Raw genomic sequence first — 23,797 nt, forward strand, 5'->3', positions numbered from 1 at the left:
TTGGCACTGGTGTGGCTCTTCACTGGAGCTGAGGCTGCCACCTCTGGCTGCACGCCACCGGCCAGGTCACAGTCAAGCCCTCGACCTAAGGACCCCATGCCGGCTTCCCCTTCACGTGCTGCACCATCTACCGCCTTCGGCCAGCCAAAAGTCACGCTCGTCCTCCCTGTTCCCATGTGCGTGCCACCACCGTGTGCCATCACCGACCGCCACGAGTGCCTCAAACAAGTTCCTCATCCCATGATGCTACTCATGCTGCTGACCCTCAATCGAATGGAGCCACCGTTTGCCACCGACGAGGGCTGCCATTACCGCTAAAGAAGGGGAGGAAGAAGACATAAAGGGCATTTTGGTCCGAAATGGCATATCTTAAAGAAATCGTAAATTGTAATAGCATTGGTCTAATTTTGATCTTTGTAATTGTATTTTTCAAAATGTGCATATTTATAATGGCACAGTTCGAATTAACCCATAAATTTTTCCCGGTCTTTTTCCATAAAAGGGAACAAATAAAAATACCCCCCTCGCAGGCTGGTATCGCATCCCTAGCCGGCCCTAACGAATCAATCCGCTTCCTTCTTCCCCTTCCCCTTCCTGTGGTGGCCGCCGCACGCCTCCTCCGCCGAACCCGCGCACGCCGCTCACCCCAAAGGGAATCCTCTCTCGGAGTCGTCCTCACCGTCGCTCTCCTCCCCACGAACGGACCGGCGTGGAGCGGAGATCCATCCGGACCTCGATTGGTATCTTCTTTTGCTGGTAAGGAAACCCTAGCTTGTTTGGATGGATTGTTCTAGAATTTAGTTTGGTCCGGCAAGTTCGTCTTTTGGACCGTGAGCAATAGGACCCAGATCTTTCTTGTTGGGATTGGTACTCCAATCCATCCACCTAGTTTGTTGCGGATTGGATGGGCATGTGGATGGGTACTACCCTAATTGCAGCTTATTTTCCAGCAATTTTGGTTCTAGTTAACCCCTACGCCCCGCGTTAAATCCACCACTGAATTAAGGTGTTGCGTGGTGGAATCAATTGTCTAGGTACCTGTTTTTCTGTTATACTAGAATGGATGAAAGGTGAGGAAATCGTGTGCTCGTTAGGGTTACGTTACTATCTGCAGCACAAACATTATGGTTGCAGGGTCGAGTATTTCGAGAAATTTTGTAGGGTAGCTATGATGAAATGGATTATGCAGGTTGCTCAGATACACCTTGTAAATGATTCAATCATTTGGATGTGTACCTTGAGTTAAATTATCAGCTAGCAATTTGTGAAAAGAAGGTTCTCTTTTGAGCTGTGGGTTTGGTATGTGTGTGGGTGTGGTGTTGTTGCTTGTTCTGTGTACTGAGGTTAACACAGTGGAAAGCACTGCAAGTTTAGTTTGGCACTCCGTGGATGATGTGCGAAATGGGGAGTTTTTCGCCCATTTGAGGTCGAGATCAGCGGGCATTATTTACTAGATTGTTTCTCACTTATCAGGAAGCAAATGATCTCTATATGCTCACTCAATTGTTTCAGGCTTTTAGCTGAAATTCACCTGTTCCCTCCATAGTTTAGGACATACGTTTCTTATCTACCAACGTTTCTATTTGCAGGTTACATAAAGTTTCAGATAGGAAGAGACACCTTCTCGCTGTTTCTTGTTCAGATTTGAGATTTACTTGAAAGATGGAGATACAGACTTCAGGGAAGCCCATTGATCTGCTGATGGAGAAGGTTCTTTGCATGAACATTCTGTCTTCTGATTACTTTAAGGAGCTCTACAGGCTGAAGACCTATCATGAGGTCATTGATGAGATTTACAATCATGTCGATCACGTGGAGCCTTGGATGACTGGCAATTGCAGGGGCCCCTCGACTGCATTCTGTCTCCTCTACAAGTTCTTCACCATGAAGCTTACTGTCAAACAGATGCACGGTTTGTTGAAGCATCCTGACTCCCCATACATTAGAGCTGTGAGTTTCTGTGCCCTGCCTTTTTTTAATGAATGCCATGCTTCATGGTGCCGTATATATTTCTTAGGCATGAGATTAGTGCATGAATCTAGTTATTTATCAGGATATTTAATAACTCAATTCAGCAATGTTTTGACACTGAAAAGTAGGTTTATATGATCCAAAGCAATAATTCTTACATTCCTTGCAATTCACTAATACATAATTTTGTGCTGACATTTTGGTTATAGCCACTAACAGTCCTACGACTTATTTCTTTGGATGGACTTGTGTCTGGATTTTGGTACTAGGACACGTCGATGACAAAGTTTGCAAGCAGTTCATAGTGTACCAGTCTGTGCTTTGGAGTTGTGAGTTTTTGTTTGTCTTTGCTTAGCCTGTTAAAGAATCAGATGCCTATGTTAAATGACCGTTTGGTCTTGGTTTGCAGATTGGTTTCTTGTATCTTCGCTATGTTGCGGACCCAAAGATTCTGTGGACATGGTACGAGCCCTATCTAAAGGACGATGAGGTATGTGGCTGTTTTACTGCATTTTCAATTGTTTATTCCTTTAATTTATTTTTTGCCCTCATAACTTGATTAAGTTAATAACCACCTGGTTTTGCCATTATATGAGCTGTCATCACTGTCTGGAACTTACATTTAATTTCCAAAAAATGATGGTCTGTCAACATAATATAACAGAGGAGCCATTACAGTAACCACATGACTTGGATTGAATATAGCCTGATCAAGAATGTAATGCTGAAAAGGGCAGACGAAAAATTGAATGAAATAAATTCAATGGAATACTGGTTTATAGCACTTAAGCAGAAGCTATGTGGAGTCTCCATATAGTTTCATGCGCTTTATGAGCTGTCAGCATGAATAAGAACTGCATCAGTTGTATGTGTGTGTGTCAGTGTGTGTATTTATTTATTTATTTATTTGGTGCAGGAATTCTCCCCTGGATCTAATGGCCGCAATACAACCATGGGTGTTTATGTGCGTGATCTTATACTTGGACAGGTCTGCTTCTTAACTTCCTTCTGCTTTAAGAACAGAAATAAGCACACTGGATTCTGTGATCAACTGTTATGCACATGTTTTTATGTTCATTCCTGAATTTCTGCTGAAGCTAGCCTCCCCTGAGTCTCATATATAACTTGGATTTGTATACTATATTGCAATTCCTTGTCCATGCCATGATGACTTCAGAGTTATTTTTTTCTTGTTCTATTGCTTGTTAACATTTTTTAATCCTACATTCGTTTCGTGCATGTTCAGAAACTGTGCCAACTAACTGGACAATTTTCTTGGTCAGGCAAGTCATGATTCCATAACATAGTTTGTTTATAGTTTATGCTCTCCTTTATTTTATTTTTTCCTGACTGGTAGTATACATTTAGTAAAATGCATTGTTTTGGGATTGTTTCTTGCTGATTTTCAGTTGACATGTCACCACAGTCGATTTGGATTCTTTCACTCTTCTATTATCTAATTTTGATGAGCAATGTCCATTTCTTTTAGGACTGGCGATCTCCATTTTAAGCTGCTCTAGTACAAGCTTACACTGACCAGCATGCTGCTTTGTTTTTCTTTCATGGTGCAGTACTACTTTGATAGTCTTCTTCCAAGAATTCCTCTTCCAGTAACTCGTCAGGTTACAGCCAATCTTGAGAAGATGAAATTGCCCACAAAGCTTTCTGGGGTGACTGGGGACTCCAGTCGACAGGGATCAGAAGATACTGCACGTCGCCCTCCTTCTGTGAAAGCTTCTCTGTCAGTTTCCTTTGGACAGCGTGCTCCACATCGGGCTTCCACTAGGGATTCATCCCCAGTTCGGCGAACAGTCACCCATGATGATAATCGAAGATCATTCTCACCATCTCGTCGTAGTGGAAGCCATGAGGGTCCTGACCGTGATCATTCTGACCGAGAACTTGACCGTTCTAACCGTGACCGTGACCGTGACCGCTCGAGCCGTGACCGGGACAGGGACCGTTCGAGCCGTGACTGGGACCGAGACAGGGACAAGGATATCAGAGATTATCATCGTCGTGAGCGTGATAGCAGGGATCGTGATTACAGGTCCAGGCATTCAGAAGAAAGGCAAGATGACAGAAGGGATCGTGATAGCAGGGATCGTGATTACAGGTCCAGGCATTCAGAAGAAAGGCAAGATGACAGAAGAGATCGTGATAGCAACAGACATAGACGCTCTAGCTCCCGTCATAGGAGTAGAAGCCGGAGTCGAAGCAGGAGCAGGAACGAGCAGCGATCCAGTCCATTTGGGGATGCAAATAAAGAGAAGACAGCCGTCGTCTCAAGCAACCTAGCAAAGCTGAAGGACTTGTATGGTGACGTAACTGAGAAGAAGCAAGATGGTGATGCCGAAAAGCTTCGTCGTGACTCATGCGCAGAGGAGGTCATCAGGCTGGGAGGCCCGAAATGGAGGTAAATTCCAACCTGTAAAACTGTGGTTTCCATTTGTCAGTGCGCTGGCTTGATCTGCCAGCCTCTCTGTAAACCTTCGTATTCTCATACATGTTAGCTCCGTATTCTCATATGTTAGCGCATGTATTAGTCATTTGGTTATGGATGCTGTTTCGTATGTTGTTTGGTTGTTACCATGCATTTGGAGACATTGAAATCCACTTTGTATGAAACATGGTATCCATGCTTTTTCGTATGTTTTTTGTCTTCCTGAGGGGATTGTCCGTGAGCCTTTGATGTTGCGACCTTCTATGCCCTACTTTTGTAGGCTTCAATTGCCTGAACAAAGTGGATTATAGTCTACGCCTACATTTGTCGGTGGATATTGATATATTTTTGTTTGGATTGGTTCGGTTACACTTGGATTGGTTTATTTTTGTATAATCAGTAATCCTGATTAAAAAAATATGAAAGTAAAAATGGTTAGGGATTTTTCTCGACCATTTTCGTTTGTTTTCATCCCTAACGATAAGGCATTAAATCATTCATTTCAAACGCGTAAGAACAATATCTGCATACATCATCCGAAAGGCACATGTGAATACAAAAGTACACCGAGCTTTCGGTGGTGCGGTAGGATGAAATAAACAACGGAACCAGCAGAAGATTAGTTGACGAGAAGACGTCGAATCAAATCGGCAGGACCGTATGTTCAAAAGTCATCTTTTGCAAAAATATTCGACGAATCAGTCTCGGTTTTTAATCTTGATCCATGGTCTTCAACGTCATACTAACCGCGTGCATGTGCAATTGGAGGGTAAGTTTGATTTAAAGAAGTAAAAAAAGCATGCGACTAGAGATGCAAATTAATTAATCTAAATGTACTCACCGATCATCTTTAATTTAACTAATAATACTATTTTTAATTAATAAAGAATGATCAATAAATACTCTTAGATTAATTAATTTATACTCCTACGTGCCACTAATTTTCATTTTCAGTATTGGTTGGCCGGTGCCACTTGAACCCTGTCAGAACCTCGCACCAAGTAAACAGAGGCAGTGGAGTCGTGGAGGACTGACGACTTTTATCTAGCAGGGAACAGGTAATACACTCGTGTTTGCCTGTGGTGGTTTGTAATTATGCGAAAAAAAAATTTAACTAGGAACAACAGTGTAGCTGAGAAAGTTCATTTTCGTTCTTTCTTTCCACACGGCAGTGGCAAAGGCAGAATTTGACCGCTGGGTGTATCAGTGAGAATTTTTAAATCTAATATACATATATAAATTTTGCTAAAAGTATAATATAAATATATTAAACTTCTCAATATCGTAAATTCAATAAATAAGTTTGAAATTTACGAAAAGTACAATATAAATAGTCCAAACATGAAATAAAGTTTTACGACGCAAAACCCATATTTTTCAGCATAACATACTTGACAAGAAAAAAATCTACAAAATCGAAAATCCAAATTATGGTAATACGATATTATCAGGATACCGCTGATTATAGGTTTGGAATGACCAACAAAAACAATTTTTCTCTCACATCATTTCCGATAGACATCTATATGTTGTTCAAAATGTTCTCCAACAAACTCTATCACAAAATCATCTTTCTCAATGGTTTCCAGTGCAATAGTGCCCCATCCGAAACAGGGTGCGCTGAATAGAAAGACAACATAAAAGATCTTATAGTGTTGGAGAACGATGCTCATGTTTAGGCATGAAGTTCCTAATAGGAATGAAAATACTTAGCAATTACAGTAGCAAGAACAGCCATTAAATAAAGGAACAAGTTAGCATTATAAAAAGTACAATATAAGTCCTCTATGAATATCACCGAGCCAATTAAAACCTTGAATTGCTTTTAGAGAACACTAAACGAAGTGTTTGACAGCAAGCCTCACCTTAACTATCTCCATCCTTCTTTCTCTCCTTGGCGGACGGTGGCTGTCGGAGGGTGAACTCCTCAAGCAGGGATCCGGAGGGCCCCCTTTGAGATTCGACCGGGGGATGATTCTGAATCTGTTTTGCAGGTAAAATAAATGGGTGTAAATGCGATGCAGGTGGAATGGAATGATCGAATGCAGGAAGTAGTAAATGCTCAGGAGAAGGTTTTTAGACAGGTTCGGGCCGCACTGAGCATAACACCCTACTCCTGTGTGTATACTATAAATACTCTGAGAATGTCTCTCTGGGTGTTGCTGGGTTACAAGAATATTTGTCTAGTCTAGAGCTTCGTGCTCCTTGTTCTTCGGTGCTCGTTCGACTTGTCGTGGGCTTGAGCTGGTCCGAAGTCCTCTTTCAACTAACTTGTCTTCTCCGGGGAGCCCGCCCCGTCTTAAGTACCCGCCGGGGCGGTAGCGTGCCCGGAAAGGGATGGCGCGAGTTTCAAGGCGCCATAAATGGAAAGCAACCATCATGGGCTGCTGCGCGAGGTGACGGGGAGAGTTGAAAATGTGCCCCCGTCCGGTCTTATAGGTCATCATGCCGTTTTTCAACGGGCGCCGCGGGGAGGGCCCACCGGGCAGCCACCGAGCAGCCCAGCGTGCAACGGGCGCCTTGGGCTTCACGATGTTATCCCAAGACGCGCCGGATGTCCCGCGATGGGACCCATGCATTAAATGTCTCCACGCCTCCCTGCCAGGTCGTGACAGGGACTGACAGCAAGCGTGGAGGAGCAGTTGGAGGTGACAGGCCATGCGCCCTCTTAAATGCGGCATCAGGCCTTTCACCGATTGACACCTCACCGCTGGACCTCTGTGGGGGCCACCGGCGAAGAACTTCTCAGGCCCGTAGGGAACCGAGTGCTCGGGGGCCACTGTTCGTCGCCCCAAGCACTCTCTTCCGGATATACCCTTTCTTGGTCCTCGGGGGACCGAGTACTCGGGGGCCACTGTTCACGGCCCCGAGCACTCTCTCCCTGATTTGGCTGTTCGGGTCCTCGGGGAACCGAGTGCTCGGGGGCCACTATTTATGGTCCCGAGCACTCTCTCCCGGAACTGACTTTCCTTGGATCCTCAGGGGACTCGGGTGCTCGGGGGCCACTGTTCGCAGCCCCGAGCAGCCTCTTCCCGGTACTTGGCTTTTCTGATCGTTGGGGGACTTGAGTGCTCGGGGGCCACTGTTCGCAACCCCGAGCACTCTCTTCCTGGCACTTGGTCTTCTCGGGTCATCGGGGAACTCGGGTACTCGGGGACCACTGTTCATAGCCCTGAGCACTCTCTCCCGGGACTTAGTCTTCTCGCACCTCGGGGAGATGATCCCCGCGGGAGGGCGCCACGTAGCAAACTGCTGATCTGGCTTCGGGACTCGGGAACCCCTGGTTCCTGTGTCACCGACAGTGGTCGAGTGGGGATTTGATCAAGGTTCTCTAACGGCGAGGATTCGGTTGGGTCGATGGTCGGTGAGCGCGGGTCAACGACTCGGTGTGGGGCCGGTGACTCGGTGAGGAGGGGTCGGTGGCTCAACACCTTGATAGCCAACATGGCGAGTCGGTGAGCGATGGCATCGCGGGATGGGGATGAATGTTGGCTGCTCTATGCGGATGGGGATTTGGGGATTAGAACTGATAGGATGACGCTGCGTGTGGAGCTATTGTTTGCTAAGCTGAGCCTTTTTGTTGACGATCGAGATGACAGGCCATGGCTGTGGGCTGGGCAGTTGATAAGTTCGAAGTGTTAACAAAACAAATCAAAATTACATAGTAGTCCTGAGCTTACTCGAACTACCCTGTAACTCCGTTCATACCCATACCACACCGAACATATACAACCAATCGGATACTTATGTGTTATTTCATAAGACATTCTTTTAGAAATCTATTCAGTCCTGGAAAATATCTTGAAAAAGGGAAAAGAAAAAAATGTTTAACAAAAGGCCCCTCCGAATCCTACATTATTCTATCATATACATAGTGATGAAATCACGGACCCAACTAATCCACTCCCCTGCGCCGAGCGGAGCACCGAGCTCCGAGCCGCCTCGCCCAGCCATTACATACCCGCCACGTGTCCAGACACAACCTTAGCCTCCCGGTTGAGCGGCCACACGAGATCCGCACCGCCAGTACCCTCCCCTGACTCCTCACCGTCCGATCCGAGAGGCGCGTCCTGCGAACGGCCGCGATGAACGCAGCCCGCCCTTCTATTCTCCTACCAGAACCAATATTCTAAAAAAATCTAAAAAATCGAACAATAAAATAATTTCCTAAGTAGACGTCGCCACAGCGCCAGTGGAGACTGGAGAGGAGGGAGGAGGAAGAATCCGACTCCAAGTCTTCGAGCTCCCGATTTGGTAAATTTTTTCCCCTCCGCAAGTGTGATGCTTCCGTGTGTCTATCATCTTTTCGTTTATTTAAGCGCGTTGCTTTGATCCAAGGGTTTGGCACCTGTTCCTTCCCTCCCTCCGGCGCAATCTTGCCTGGCGATTTTTCTTCGTGGTTTTTTTATGTAAATCTTGGCCGGGATACTTGCGAGCTAGGCATTGATTCGGCTTTAAGCGGTCGAGGTGAATTTGCTCGGTGTGGTTCTGAAGCTTTGGTTCTTCTGGTTCTTGTTGCTGTTGGTTGTTCATCGGTTCTTGAATCTTTCAGCCAATTGGTGTGGAGCCTAGCCATGATTGGTGAGGCCGTTCTTGGACAGGGAGATTTTTTTTAGGTATGTGATATTATCTTGCTTTGGCTTTCCTTTTGGGTTGATCTTTTCTTGACGGTGGACTTGGTCTTTAGCGAGCCTCTAACGTTTTATGGGACCATTAAATGGTCGAGAAAATGTGATGGCAAATTAGTTTCTTGTGTTGCAACTGGGGTTCCTCTTTCTTGTGACATGTTAATAATCATTTGGAGGACATCATTACCTTGTTATGTACTTTTGAATTGGCCTTGTGGTTGGGATGGTTGGTATCTGGTTGGTTTCTAGGACAGTATGGAATAAGATCAATACAGTTTAGTTTGTTAAATTAGAACAGTCGACTTCTTGATTCCTTTCTCTGACAAGAACTCTAGATTCTAGGCGGCACTGTGTACTCTGTGTTTGAGTTGCCATGGAATTTATCAATATGGGGTTTCAAATTTAGGCTGTTCTTTCCAGATTCGATTACAAAGTAAAAACTGCTGTGAAAGACTATATAGACATTGGTAACTTGGTGATCCCAGAAAGGATATCCTACAATGATGGCATGTGTAGAAATTGATGAGAATCATTTCCGTGTTTATGAGCAATTGATGTGCATTGCATACATCCCTAAGTGCTAACAATGATGGTAAGGCTCACATCTATGCACAAATTTGCATGTACGCACACACAACTCAGGGTATTAGGACGAATAATCAGGTCAAACGCTTACAGGATGGAATATAAGCCCAGAACGTCTTTCAGAGAAGCTGAATTCAGTCTATTGTTCTACTTCAATCCTGTCTAATGGAGAACCATATATCGAATGTCAGGGTGCTCAAATGAATGAAGTATTTCCTTTTTATTTCCCTAACGGTTGTCATATGGTAACTGTATACAACATTTGCAAATGCTGACTCAAATAAAATTGTAGATTGGCATCTCATATTGTATGTTGCTGTTATATTTGAGTCAACTGTCATGCTTATATTGCCTAGCTATATTATTGCCTGTATTACTACCTTCCAAAAGATATTAACTTCCCTACTTAAAGAGAGATAGTTAAATAGTTTATTGATATCAAATGTTCCTTTTCTTTCAGGAGGAGTGGTAGTGACCTGCTGCTGTAGGGGGGAAAAAGACCAAAGTGCATTATCTTGGAAAATGTGCATTTTGCTAGCTTGATCATAAATCAAAGCAGCTCCATTTCTGGGAACGCAGCCAGTCATTTCCATGCAGCCTTTCGGTTGATGGATGTTCCTCCTGTTGAATCAGAAAGATTTAGTCAAACAGATAGTCATCCTTTACTCATGGAGCATGCCATTGGTATCCCAAGGGATGATGTTGCTTCTTCGTCGACATCTCGTCGAGACAATCATGATGGCATGGATCAATTGCCTCATGTCTCAGAAAGTTCTTCTGGAACAACTACCGCATTTAACTTTGAGAATGCTCCTCTACCAAGAAGAGATGATAACCGCAGTCGTCGTCAGCAAAGTCCTTTGAATTCTGGCTTCTGGATCTCAATTGAACTGGTTGTGAATCTTAGCCAGATTATAGCTGCTATTTGTGTTCTGTCTGTGTCAAGGAATGAACATCCACATGCTCCATTGTTTGAATGGGTCATTGGTTATACAGTAGGTTGTATTGCAACTCTTCCTCATCTATACTGGCGCTATCTACAATGCAACCGCCTGGCCACTGGGCAAGAGTCAGCAACTCAGAACTTCCCTCCAAACAACACCCCTGAAAGTAATTCTTATACGACAATTTCAGCCCCTCATGTGTCTGAAACCACTGGCACAAATGGAGTCTCAAGAAACAATGTGGTCACCACAAATCCAAGGTAACAGATTCTAGTCTTCAGTTACATGATTGATGTTCTTACTTTCGTTATACGTACAGAATCTATATCTGCGAGATACTGTAACAAGTTGCATGACACTTGTATGCATCGTTTTTGCAAGAAATTTTACGTTACATTCTACTCTCTCAAGTACCAGGTGTCCAGATGAAATCAGACCGTTCCCATGGGCATTGTGACCTTATTTACGTAAACCCTAAATTGCTAAAGTATCTCTAAACTAGCCAATACATTCTGTCACCCAAATACTCAATGTCCCAGCTATCCGAGAAGTTTCACCACTCACTCTGCTTCGTGACACCAACAACTAAAATTTGATATATGCACATCCTCAATTCTATGTGTGATTAATGTTTTGGGTTACCTTGGCTAGAGGGGGTTAACTCAAGGTTTGACCATGTGTGGATCCTGAACCATTAGGTATCGTCCAGAATGATGCATTGAGCCCTGAGTGGTATGGTAACTCGAGAGAATTAATCTTGCAAGAAATGTTTTTTGTGTTTTCGGAAATCATATGTATTTGCTTTCTTTCCCCTCGAGAAGTAACAGTCCATATAATACTTGGTGCAGGAGTATGACTAATCCTATCTGATCTGACCCGTTAGATAAAAAAGAAATGGATAGTCCATGAAAATTGCTTGGCAGTTGGCACCATAAAAGAACTCATTGCAGTAATATGTCTGAAGTTCTGTAATTCTGTTGTTCTGGTGATATTTCATTGCAGTTTAGCTATGTAAGGTCAATACAGGTCATCAGAATCCAAAATACTTCGTTGGCTAACTTCTTCTCAGTTCAGTCTCTGAGTTGCATCCTCCATGTTGTAGGGCCCAAGCTTTCGCTGAACACTTCAAAATGGCCCTGGACTGTTTCTTTGCTGTGTGGTTTGTTGTGGGAAATGTGTGGATATTTGGTGGACGTTCTTCTGCCCATGTCGCTCCCAACTTGTACAGGTGTGCTCCTACCCTGCCATGATGCAGTATTTTTGCAACTTATTTTAGATGTCTGATCGGGTAATCATGTTTTCAGGTTGTGTATAGCCTTCCTCACATTCAGCTGCATCGGCTATGCTATGCCTTTCGTTCTCTGTGCATTGATATGTTGCTGCCTGCCCTGCATAATCTCTGTAATGGGCTTTCGTGAAGATTTGAACCAAAACCAAGGTGCTACTGCAGAAGCAATCAATGCCTTGGGCACATACAAGTTTAAATCGAAGAAGGCTCATAATGGAGAGGGAAATGAAGGTGGTGGTGGAGTCTTTGCTGCTGGAACAGACAAGGAGCGGGTTGTTTCTGCTGAAGATGCTGTGAGATTTTCTCTTGCACTAATGTTAACTTGACCACTATATTTCTGCTCATGCATAATGTAAAACTGAGTCGTGCTTTTTGGTCAACAGGTTTGCTGTATCTGCTTGGCAAGGTATGTGGACAATGATGATCTCCGGATGCTCCCTTGCTCTCATTTCTTCCATAAGGATTGTGTTGACAAATGGCTCAAGATAAATGCACTGTGTCCCCTTTGCAAAGCTGAGATTGACGGTGTTGCAACGACTGCTCCAACCATTGGCTTTGGGCGCCACCACAGTGATAACAGGGTAGGAAACGACATTGAATCACAACTGTAGCTACCCCTCCTTCCACAAGGATGGCATCCTTTGATGTGGCTTACACGAGCAATTTGTAAATTATAGAGCGAGATAGATTATACGATGGATGAGTCCTTGCATGATCCAGCAAGTTTGTTTCTGATTGACTAATGTCTCTTATTGTCAATACATATTGCTTCTAGCTTCGTTCCCTCCAAAGTTATCATTGAACAGCATACATTTCTGAATGCTGAAAGCTGATATGAGCCCATTGATGGTGAAATGCAGTCCTGAATCCTGATAGTGCTAACAGCTGCTACCCCTCAATGCAGTGCGGCTGCATTTGCCCTCAATTCAGAAACTTCTCTCTCAAAATATTGAAAAGCCTTTTAGTCTCGCACAAAACTTCACAGGTTAGATTGCTATGTCACGTGCAGTTTCTTGGGGAAAGAAAATGATAAGAGAACCTAAGGCAGCAACCATCAATTCTTTACACACCCAAACTCCCTACTAAATCAGATGCTAGACAATACTGGCAAATAACATGCAGCAAGTGCAGATGGCCAAGCATGCTTTGGTGCTACTGCAGTACTTGTGCTGCTCTCCCTGCTGGAGCCTAGAGCTAGCACAGAATGCCATTGCAAATTGGTTTAACACAAAAAAGGTGTCAAGAAACACAAGAACGAACTGTGCCCATGCTTCGCCAAGCATAAACGTGCGATGCTTCAAGAATCTGAGACTAATCCACTGAAATAACCTAACTTTGATCGAACAAATAATTGAGATGAGATGTCGTATCAGAAGGATCGCTACCGAATCGCGATAACTGGAGGTACTTCTGGTGCATTACAAGCGCACACAATCTTCTCAATACATAGGATCGTGAGTTCGTGACTGGTAGCTAGATGGATCATTGAATGAAACAATTGGCTGATCAGGTGAGATGCATAGGCCCAAAGCAACATTCTACAAGCATATCAAACATATGCCCTTGCATTTACAGGCAAAAACAGAGCATCTGCGTACCTGAACTGGCTGAACCCAAGTGGTGTTGGTGTGGTGCCATGTTAGGATGCTACAGATCTTTGAATGATAGAGACACAAGTGGGGAGCATACAAACTCACACAGCTCAAGAGCAGTACAGTTCTATTCCAGAAATACAAATACTACTTTGTATTTTTTTCTTACTGATAAAAACCTCTGCATTGTAGGGAAAAAGAACTGATAAAACCACTCAGAAGAAACCTATATAACCTCTCTCTCAAAGAAGAAAAGGCTATATAATATTCTTTTGGAAGAGATTTCGTTTAACCGAAATGTTGGAAGAGATTTCAACTTTCAACTAGTATAATATTAACAGTGGAAGTGTTTGTCTCTCTTGCAATTTAAAAAGAAACAGCAATCAAGGTTCACAATTTAATACTGCTTATGCTCTTATGAACCCTAAACTACTCTGGTTGCAAAACTAACAAGATTAATAATACGTTTTGTCTCTCCACCGCCAGAAGAAAATGAGCAGAGAACTCCAATCATTGTTTGTCCTCACTTGCCGCCATGGAACACAGACAGTACAGCTCAGGCACCATGTTGTCCTCTCGGGTAGCATTCCTTCCGTCTGTTCTAATCAGTGAATTGAAATTAAGTGCGATCCAGCAGACCAAAACAAAACAAAGAACAAGAGAAGAAAGAATAAATTAACGACAGTTGTGATACCAGAACTGAAAGTATATATTACCCTGTTTTTTTTTTCAGAAAATACGTGCTATCAACTCTCCTTCATACTGTAAATCTTTTTTACATGAAGGCTGGAGTTTTCATTGACTGTATCCGTCGGCAAGGTAGAAAATTTCTCATTGGGATGGTGTCAAATCGAAAAATCGGATCACCAACTCGCTGGCAGTACCGCACGATGTTGACCAGTGTAGGTTCCGTTCGTGGTTGTGCAGAGGAGCGGCGGTGGAAGAAGTGATCTCCACCGCACGTGCCAGGAAAAATGCTTGCACACTGACGCCAACATTTACTAACCCGTATCGCTCTTACCGGCACCTTGTCGCCAAAAAAGAAAAGAAGAAACAAAAACCCTTGTTTTTTTTTATTATAAGGTGACACACACCGCTACGCAGACACGCACATTACACACAGGTGAGTGTGTTTCTATTACACAAGTACAGATAATACTACTGAAGGTACTCGTGTGTACGTAAATATTAAACATCAAAATTTAAATATTACTACCTCTGTTCTCAAATAGATGTCATTCTAAAATACGTACGGTCAAATTTTAGAAACTTTGATTACTAATATACACAAAATTATTAAAATTTAGTATATAAAAATAATAGTAGTAAATTTATCATAAAAAATATTTTAATATTATCTAATTTTTATCAACTTTTACTAATAAGTGATTGTCAAAAATAAAAATTAAACGTATTTATTGAAGACCGTATTAATATTCTAAATGATAAGTAAAAAAAAACAGAGATAATAGTAGATAGATAGGTGGAGTCATATTCTTCAAGAGGCATTGGTACCAATAAAGGAACCAAAACCAGAGCAGGGCATGGTTATGTCATCTAAGTAGGAGTAGTAATTTGTTCCTAAAATCGGCGCGTATTTCGGTCAAACCAGGACAGGGCATTGTCATCAACGCAGTTTCGAGCAAGAAACCAAGAACACAGGCGGGGAAAACGTGGGCGCCGCCCGCGCGCGTGTGTACGCTCGCACGCACGCATTACGCGTGGTCCCTAGCTGCATGGGCAGAGGTAGACGGAGCCAGCTGCCGCCGGCCACCGGCCAGCGGCGGTGGACGATGGAGAACGTGGTGTGCCGGACCGGAGCAGGCCCGGCCCGCACGTAGAACCTCGTGCCGTGTGGGGCGCGGATGGATAAGGATCGGTGACGGTGCATGGACGGATGGCGATCGTGCCGGATCGTGTTGCGGCCGCGCTTGACTGGTCTCTCGTTCTTGTCGGCTGAATTTACAAGGATGCCCCCTAGCTTCGGACGCGCGCGGTTCCTCTGGGTACACGTGTCAGCGGCCACGTCAAGCGTGATAGTACGTTAGAGAATCTCTTTCTTTAGCTTCTGTGTTTGTCAAAAACTATACTCAGGTGTTCAGTTGTAGCTATTTTATCTGATTTTTTGTATTTTTTTTAGAGACAGAGCAAGCAGCTCGTCCGTGGTAACAGTACAACTTCTTGTTGCTAACAGGTCCCTCGTAATTGGGTTCCCTTCCACCGGGTGTCCTAAAGATCAATACTATAGCTCGTTCTTTGCGAACGAACTCAATGGTGCTACATGCAAGGTTTATAAAACCGTTTGGGTACGAAAACATAGATCTGTGGTAACTGAAAAATCGTGATTATCGTGATAATCGTTTAAAACTTGGCAAGAATTTGTTCAAATTCACTTCGTCAAATTTGAAATTCGACGAGAATTCGGACCGAATCGACCGAATGGTAACCGCTCGGTTTGCTACAGGTACCGAGCGCATTTGTCGATTTATCGAGCGTTTTTTTTTTCATATTTTTCGCATTGTCGGTAACCGCTCAAATTCATCGGTAACCGTTCGGTTTTAACGATTTATCGAATTTTAGTGAAGTTAAAAAAAAAACAAACAAAAGTTTCAACCTTGTAAAATCAATAACTAATCCATCTGAGTTTTTAAAATCAAGTTAAACAAATTTTGTTGGTTTCCTTGTAACATGATCTACATGATAAAACTATTTATACTCATAAAAATGGACTATTTTCTATGAGAAAATGTATTTGCTAAACTAAGTTAAATGCATAGTTTACTCTTTGCTAATCCAAAAATCATAAAACCAATTTTGTTAGTCTTCTTACATGATGCTATGTCTTTTAAAAATACATGAACTCATGAAACAATTATTGTTATATGCAGGATTGTGTAAATGTGTTGCAACTAGATTAATTTATAACTAACCTATCACACCTCCAAAATTAGTGAAATCACTTTTATTAGTTTACTTATACTATGCTTTATGTAGGAAAGATAATAGTAGACATGAAAAAGTTAATTATAGTGTTGTTTCTCAACATATTCACTTTATGCTTGTGAACTTTGTAAAAATCATAGAGAAAATAATAAAAACTCTAAATGAAATAAAAACCAATTTTAAAGATCCTCTTAAGATACGTCCTACATAAGAAAACTATGTGTTTATATGTTAAGTATTTTTTTAACATAAGTTAATAAATGAGCTGCGCGCTTCAACTTTTTCCTTTTTTTCAAAATTCCTCCCAATAGAATATGATGCAAATGACATTATTTTTGAATTTTTTCACAAAAGGTCTTAGAATTGCTCTAGTTTTTTAGGATTTTTTTATTTTTTTATTTTTTTAATTCAAATTCGATTACGAACTGTTTCCGTCGATAAGTTGAACCCTGGCTACATGTGCTATAGTTCGTAGCGCTGCTAGACCATTTTGGATGGCTTCGGTGAGATGGAATTCATCAGTCTCTTCTCCTAAGGTCGCAGAAGCAGAAGCTTGCAGAGACGGTCTACATCTTGTCATGGAACTGGATCAATCACGTGTCATTGTTGAAACCAATTCCCAAATTCTGGTGGAGCTATGGAAGTCTAGGAATAAACATCGCTCGGAGATTATGACCATCCTGGCAACATACAAGAGCTTAGTTTGAACTTATCTTCATTTTCCCTAGTTTTTGTTCGGCATTCGGCAAACTTGGCTGCTCACTTTGTGCCAAACATGCCTCACCATCTAGGGCTCATAATGTTTGGTTCTCTCCTCCCTCCGATTTCTTACTGCAATGTTTGTAGTCTAATCAGAAAAAGTCTATTTTTCGTCTCTCAACTATTAACACGGTTTAATTTTCGTCTTTCAATTCCAATAATAGAAATACTTTGTTCTTCATCTTTTAAAACCATTTAGTTCTTGTCTCTCGGCTCGTTTCAGAGTCCTTTTGCATACGTAGCATGTCTAACTCAAATCCGATATGACCAGTTGCCGATGACTCAGCAGGCGCTCTCTCTCTCCCTCTCTTACTTTCCCCAATTTCCCCATCATGCCAGACCTCTTGCCTGCTGCTTGCCTCCATCTTGTGTCTCCTGCCTTCACACTCCATTCCATGTTCCCAGATGACTGCCCCGAGGCACGGCGTAGCAGAAGCCGCTAGAGTGGCGATTCGTGCAGGTCTTCGGTGAGCGAGCGGCAACCACCAGAGTACGGGCAGTGGCGGCCATGGCGGCATGGTAGCTCGGTCAATGGCGCGGATGGAGAGAGATAGCTCGAGAAGGGAGAAAAAAGGACTGGCGAGCCTCATTCACAACCGGAGACAGCTTCTTTGCCGAGTGCCTCAGGCACTCGGCAAAGGACGATATACACTCGGCAAAGGCTTTGCCGAGTGCTACACTCGGCAAAGGGCGCTCGGTAAACAGTTTGTCGGCAAAGACCTCTTTGCCGAGTGCACTTTATCGGGCACTCGGCAAAGGCTTTGCCGAGTGCTAATCTGACACTCGGCAAAGGTCTCCGCTTTGCCGAGCGCCAGTGAATCAAACACTCGGCAAAGGTGGCGTCTGTGCCGAGTGCCACCGGGAGGACACTCGGCAAACAGGCCATCTTTGCCGAGTGCCTGGACCGTGGCTCTCGGCAAATCTGTGATGTTTGCCGACTGCAATGGCCTTTGCACTCGGAAAAGCATGTTGTCACTTTGCCGAGTGTCATGGCCATTGCACTCGGCAAAGTGACTGAAAACAGCCTTTTTTATTTGTTTTTTACATCCCATCCAAACAAACAGAAGATATATATATATATAACAAACATCACCAACATCACATATATATCACCAACACCACATATATATCACAAACGTCACATGTCTCACAATATATCACAAATAAGTTCACAAGTAATCCAAGTGCTCCATCATCTACAACCATAATTGCAAATAGAAGTACCATTAACAACCACAAGTATCATCACCAAGATGGTCAATGAGACTGATTTGGTGAAGGATTCGCTGAAGCATGAGGATCGTTCGATGCCGCCGATTGATTCTGCACAAAGGAGAAGAGATTGCATGTGTGAGACAAGATAAATATATACAATACATGAATAAAACTTTTATACTCCACTAGGTTTGACCGTAAGCATGAACATACAAACTAAAACATTTATACTCACAGGAGTAGAATAGTGAGGAGGTGGAGGTGGAGGTGGAGCGAATAGCGAAGGTGGCGGAGCTACACCCGTAGCGGCGCCAAGACTTTGCATGTACTGAAGAATCTCCACCATCCTCCGCTGCTCGGCCTCCCGCTCGGCCTCCACCCTCTCCATCGTCGCCTGCATTTGCTCCCGTATCCTCCTCTCTTGTTCCAGCTGGGCCTACAATATATTCACCCCAATGTTACAATAATGCAAAGGAAAGGTATGAAAAAACCAATGAACGACGAATAAACCAGGAATAACCTCAAGTGCCTCCACCCGGTGGTGTGAAGTGTCCTTCCGAGGTCGTATGGCCGGGCTCGTGCTCGTGCTGCTTGCTCGAATCTGGGAGAGACTGGGAGTAGCGGCCGAGTCGATTGCGCCGTCGCCAATCCAGTATCGCCCATGCTTCTTGCCTCCTCCCACCCTCATGACGACTTCTCCATCAAGGTCCTCGGTGCTCGAATCGTACTCTGGCCCATGGACCTCCCTTGCCATCGATGTGTACTCACTAAGGCGGTTGTGGACGGTCGCATTGCTGTACGCCTCGGGCCCGTCCTCCGGGTTGTAGTCGACGTCGGACGTCGCCTTGCCCTTGTGGGCCATAGCAAATGCCTTGAAGATGGAGCAAGGCTGGCCACCATGTGACGCCGACTGCGAGAAAAACAACAAGATGATTAGAAATCATGCAGAATTGAGCGTTAGAATAAATAAATGAATTCGCGTACCCATGTTTCTGCGTATCCGCTGAGGTTGCGGCTGCCTTGATGGTGTGCTACACCTGGCATCATCAAACGCCGCTCCCGGCACAAGTTGTGCGTCTCCTCCCACTCGCGTGAGCACCACTTGTCCACCATCTGTTCCCAGCACTGGGGATGCGCGGCGCACCAATAAGGAATCATCTACAGGCCATCAAGTACATGACATATCAGAAGATGAAATTAAGCCTACTTAATCTCAAAAGGAATCAGTATTAATGTTCTGTATTTACCTGCAGGTACTGGTCCCGGGTCAGCGTCATGGTTCTTGCGTCCCTTTTGGTGACCTTCGTTCCAAGGACGGTCCCGTGGTAAGTTACGACGGCCTGGATGCGCGCCTCGTAATGCATGTCCACGACGAGTTTTTTGCAGCATTTGGTAGCCACCGCATCCGCCCTGGCCTCATGTCCGTCCTGGCATCTAAAGAAATCCTGCATACAAACACGATGTATCCATTCATTATTTCAAGAATGTCCAATGAATACGATGTATTGAGCAATGTAGTGCGAGAAAGACTTACCCACAGCTCTTGCTTCACCCGCTCCGCCTTGTTGTTGAATACCATGCAGGCCCGATCTGCAGCATCGGGGGCGGCGGCGTAGTGGTCAAACGAGTAGGCCGGCCCCGTCACTCCGGCGTACTCAACCAGGCCAGGGAAGTGCTCCTTGCACAGAAGACCGAGGATGCCATTGACTTGGCGTGTGTGAGCACCTCCACTCGCCACAATCGTCCAGTTCCTGCCCAAGTGATTAAGAAAAATTATTAATTTCTATTTTGATTTTCAGCATATCATATAAAGTAGTGATAACATCTAAAGTTACTTACTTTTCCCCCTCGGGTCGAATCAGCGGGCGTCTCTCACGAGGTATCGGTCGCTGAGGGAGGCTCGCGGGACCTCGCAAGTAGACGCTCGACGAACTAGAGGAAGCGGAACCCCCTGCTGTCGCCTCCTCCTCGTCGTCCTCCTGCGCCTCCTCGTCGTCCTCCTGCGCGTCCTCCTGCGCCTCCTCGGCGTCCTCCTGGGGCACCTGCTCCTCCTCCTCCTCCTCACGTGACGGGGCGGCAGGCGACGACTCCCTCCTGCGGCTGCTCCTCCTCCTACTCTCCCCCGGTGCAGCGGTCATTGTCCTTCGGTACAAGGACGTTAGCTTCCTCATCCCACCGCCCACCATCTTTGTTCAATCACCTGCAATTAAAAAGAGTAAACCAATAAGCACAGATAAACAAGAAGTACTTAGAAAGAGATGCAAAATAAACAAAACGTAATTACAAAATAACATAGTATTACATATATTAGAAATAATCTTCATGATCGGGATTAGCTGGATCATAAGTCTCATCATCACTATCAATCATGTCGAAATAATCAACACTATCCGAATGAGCAATGTTGCCATTGTCATTGTCTAAATGTAATCGCTCAAGCATTTGTAAGTCCTTCACATTTTGCACCTCATCTCCAGCGTCCTCTTCAATAACCGTTTCATTGTCTACTTCCATTCCGATCGCTTCGGTTAAGTCTATCTCAAACCTCCCTTCTAGTCCCTCTTCTTGAAAGAACTCTCCGTCATATGTGTTTGGGTCTAAGTTGTAATCTTCATCGTTTGGGACAGGCACTTTACCGTGTGGCGATACCCTGTGCACAATATCCCAACCCTTAAGATGCCTTATGGTTTGACACGCATATGGGAGATAATAAACTTGCGTGGCCTGTTGGGCCACAATATAGACATCGTCTCCTGGTAAGACGGAATCCTGTCGAATTTTGACTAGCCCAAGATTACAATATGTCCGTCTCGTTACTTCAGGATCAAACCAATGGCATTTTAATATGACGGGATTAAAAGGTTTGGAACCATGAAACTTGAGTTCGTATATTTCTTCAATTCTTCCATAATACTCGACCTCATCAACGCCGGGCGTAAAAACTCCGGAACTTGTGGTTCTTCGATTGGGCCGACTCTGCTCGTAGCTTGTTGTGCGAAAGCGATATCTATTCACGTCATAACCAGAAAATGACCTGACCCTATAGGCAAAGCCATCGGCAACCTGTCTCAACTCGGCACACATAGACGCATCCCTCTGGCCCTGCAAGCTCAAGCATGATACATCGTTATATTATTCGCACGTACGAGTAACTTGGAATGTCAAACTAAGTACGAGCTAAATTGGACGGTACCTTCCGTTTGAACCAAGAAATGAAATCGGGCATTCCATTTCCCGCACCCTGTCTAAGAAGGGTATCTACCTGCTGCGGGGTAGGATCCCTTGATTGACGCCAGAATTCATGAAGAAATTCCCTGTACCAACGAGAAACAAGGGGGTTGGATGCAGAATAGTGACGGCGTATTTAACAAGTTCGTTGAGAACTTACTGCATGTACGGCGCCACTTCGTCAAGGTTGGTCAACACGTATAGCATGATATGGCGCCACTCTTCATGATTCAAGGTCTTGGGGGTCGATGCACTTGCGCTTCCGAGTTGCCCTCGGAAAAGGCTGAGGTTCGATTCATTTTCACCAGCATTGTAACGAGGGGGTGGATTATGCACGCTAGGGAGGTTGTCACCATAGTATGTTGTTGTGAAGTTCGCCACCTCCTCCAGAATGTATGCCTCTGCAATGGAAGCCTCGATTTTGCATTTATTTCTACATTTCTTTCGAAGAACCTTTAGACATCTCTCGATTGGATAGCACCAACGGCCCTGCACGGGCCCCCCCATTCGTGCCTCGTACGGGAGGTGCAAAATCAAATGCTGCATCGGATTGAAGAAGCCGGGTGGAAAGATCTTCTCCAACTTACAGAGCAACACAGGTGCCATTCTTTCCAAGTCAGCAATCACGGTCCGAGATAACTCCTTGGCACAAAGCTGGCGAAAGAAATAGCTCAACTCTGCCAGCACTAGCCAGACATGCTCAGGGACATAGCCTCGAACCATCGCCGGAAGAAGCCGCTCAATCCATATGTGGTAGTCATGACTCTTCATCCCTAAGACTCGCATAGTAGATAAGTTCACTCCCCTCCTCAGATTAGCTGCATACCCATCAGGGAACATTAACGTCTGGATCCATTCTAGTACTTCCCTCCTTTGGGGCTTGCTCAAGACAAAATCGGCCTTAGGCCTTCTCCATGTCTTGCCGCGACTAGGAGGCTTCATATGTTGGTTTGGTCTATCGCATATCGTTGCCAGATCTACTCTAGCCTTAACGTTGTCCTTTGACTTGTCAGGAATGTCCATGATTGTTGCCCAAAGTGCCTCGGCAACATTCTTTTCAGTGTGCATTACATCAATGTTGTGTGGAAGGAGAAGGTCATCAAAATAGGGGAGCCGAGTCAAGCCCGACTTATGAGTCCACATATGTTGCTCACCATATCCCACAAAACCACCTTCTGGATTGCCCACGAGACCATCTATCTGTTCACGAACCGTGGCACCAGTCATTATCGGTGGTGCAGGGTCTGTCACTACGACACCTTTCGTAAAGTTCTTGATGTCTCGTCTGAATGCATGGTCAAGAGGGAGGAATTGCCGATGTTTGTCGAACGATGAATACTTGCCACCCTTCTGCAACCAAATGAACCTCAGACATTCCTTGCATACTGGGCATGGGAACTTCCCGTGAACACACCAGGCGCAGAATATCCCATACGCCAGGAAGTCATGCAGGGAGTAGTGGTACCAAACATGCATTTTGAAGTTTTTCTTTGTAGCTCGGTCGTATGTCCATACCCCTTCCTCCCAAGCACGGACCAATTCATCAATCACAGGCTCCATGAACACACCCATATTATTCCCCGGGTGTCCAGGAATTATCAACGACAAGAATACGTTCTGTCGTTGAAAGCATATGCCGGGGGGGAGATTGAGGGGGATAACGAACACGGGCCAACATGTGTATGGGGCAGCCATCATTCCATAAGGATTGAACCCATCTGTTGCCAGCGCAACACGTACATTACGAGCCTCTTTAGCTTTCTCATGATGAATGCCATCAAAGTGGGTCCATGCTTCACCATCGGATGCATGTACCATCCTGTCAGGATTGTATCGTTTGCCATTTTTGTGCCATGTCATCTGTTTCGCGGATTCCTCGGTCATGTATAGCCGTTGGATCCTCGGTATGAATGGAAGGTGCCGTAGGATTGTCACGGGAATGTCAAGCTGCCTCTTCTGGCCATCACCAGAATCTACCTCCAGGAACCTAGATGATTTACACTTTGGACAGTACTTTGCTTCCACGTATTCTTTCCTAAATAGGACGCACCCCTTCGGGCAAGCATGTATCTGCTCATACGGCATCTTAAGTGCACGAAGGAGTTTCTGTGACTCGTGCATGCTCTTTGGCAGAAGGTGACCCTCCGGAAGCAGGCTACCAATAACTGTCAACATACCATCGAAGGCGTCTCGACTCAGGC

General features: G+C 44.5%; 2 protein-coding genes across 11 annotated transcripts; both read left to right on the forward strand.

Annotated features, from left to right (window-relative positions):
- The first annotated feature begins 537 nt into the window (after positions 1-537).
- Positions 538-4,622, forward strand: LOC133884434 (pre-mRNA splicing factor SR-like 1). Of its 8 annotated transcripts, none has more exons than XM_062323848.1 (6): positions 538-756; positions 1,590-1,950; positions 2,381-2,461; positions 2,888-2,959; positions 3,543-4,021; positions 4,088-4,622. In XM_062323848.1, exons 2-6 carry the CDS (start codon positions 1,663-1,665, stop codon positions 4,389-4,391), a joined length of 1,224 nt encoding a protein of 407 aa, XP_062179832.1. In that variant the 5' UTR covers positions 538-756; positions 1,590-1,662; the 3' UTR covers positions 4,392-4,622. The 8 variants fall into 8 exon arrangements, 6 of the variants coding, with proteins under 6 accessions (XP_062179832.1, XP_062179834.1, XP_062179831.1 ...); XM_062323850.1 differs by lacking the exon at positions 4,088-4,622 and adding an exon at positions 3,218-3,254 and having other exon boundaries at positions 3,543-3,690; XR_009903112.1 differs by lacking the exons at positions 3,543-4,021; positions 4,088-4,622 and adding an exon at positions 2,241-2,300 and having other exon boundaries at positions 2,888-2,950.
- A 3,933-nt stretch (positions 4,623-8,555) lies between these two features.
- LOC133884887 (E3 ubiquitin-protein ligase At1g63170-like) lies at positions 8,556-12,643 on the forward strand. Of its 3 annotated transcripts, XM_062324475.1 has the most exons (6): positions 8,562-8,668; positions 8,753-9,030; positions 10,088-10,831; positions 11,674-11,799; positions 11,876-12,152; positions 12,243-12,643. In XM_062324475.1, exons 3-6 carry the CDS (start codon positions 10,236-10,238, stop codon positions 12,468-12,470), a joined length of 1,227 nt encoding a protein of 408 aa, XP_062180459.1. In that variant the 5' UTR covers positions 8,562-8,668; positions 8,753-9,030; positions 10,088-10,235; the 3' UTR covers positions 12,471-12,643. The 3 variants fall into 3 exon arrangements, with proteins under 3 accessions (XP_062180460.1, XP_062180459.1, XP_062180461.1); XM_062324476.1 differs by lacking the exon at positions 8,753-9,030 and having other exon boundaries at positions 8,556-8,668; XM_062324477.1 differs by lacking the exon at positions 8,753-9,030 and having other exon boundaries at positions 10,091-10,831.
- Positions 12,644-23,797: the final 11,154 nt, after the last annotated feature.

The sequence above is a fragment of the Phragmites australis genome, chromosome 11 (genome assembly GCF_958298935.1).
Source record: "Phragmites australis chromosome 11, lpPhrAust1.1, whole genome shotgun sequence".
Taxonomy (NCBI): domain Eukaryota; kingdom Viridiplantae; phylum Streptophyta; class Magnoliopsida; order Poales; family Poaceae; genus Phragmites; species Phragmites australis.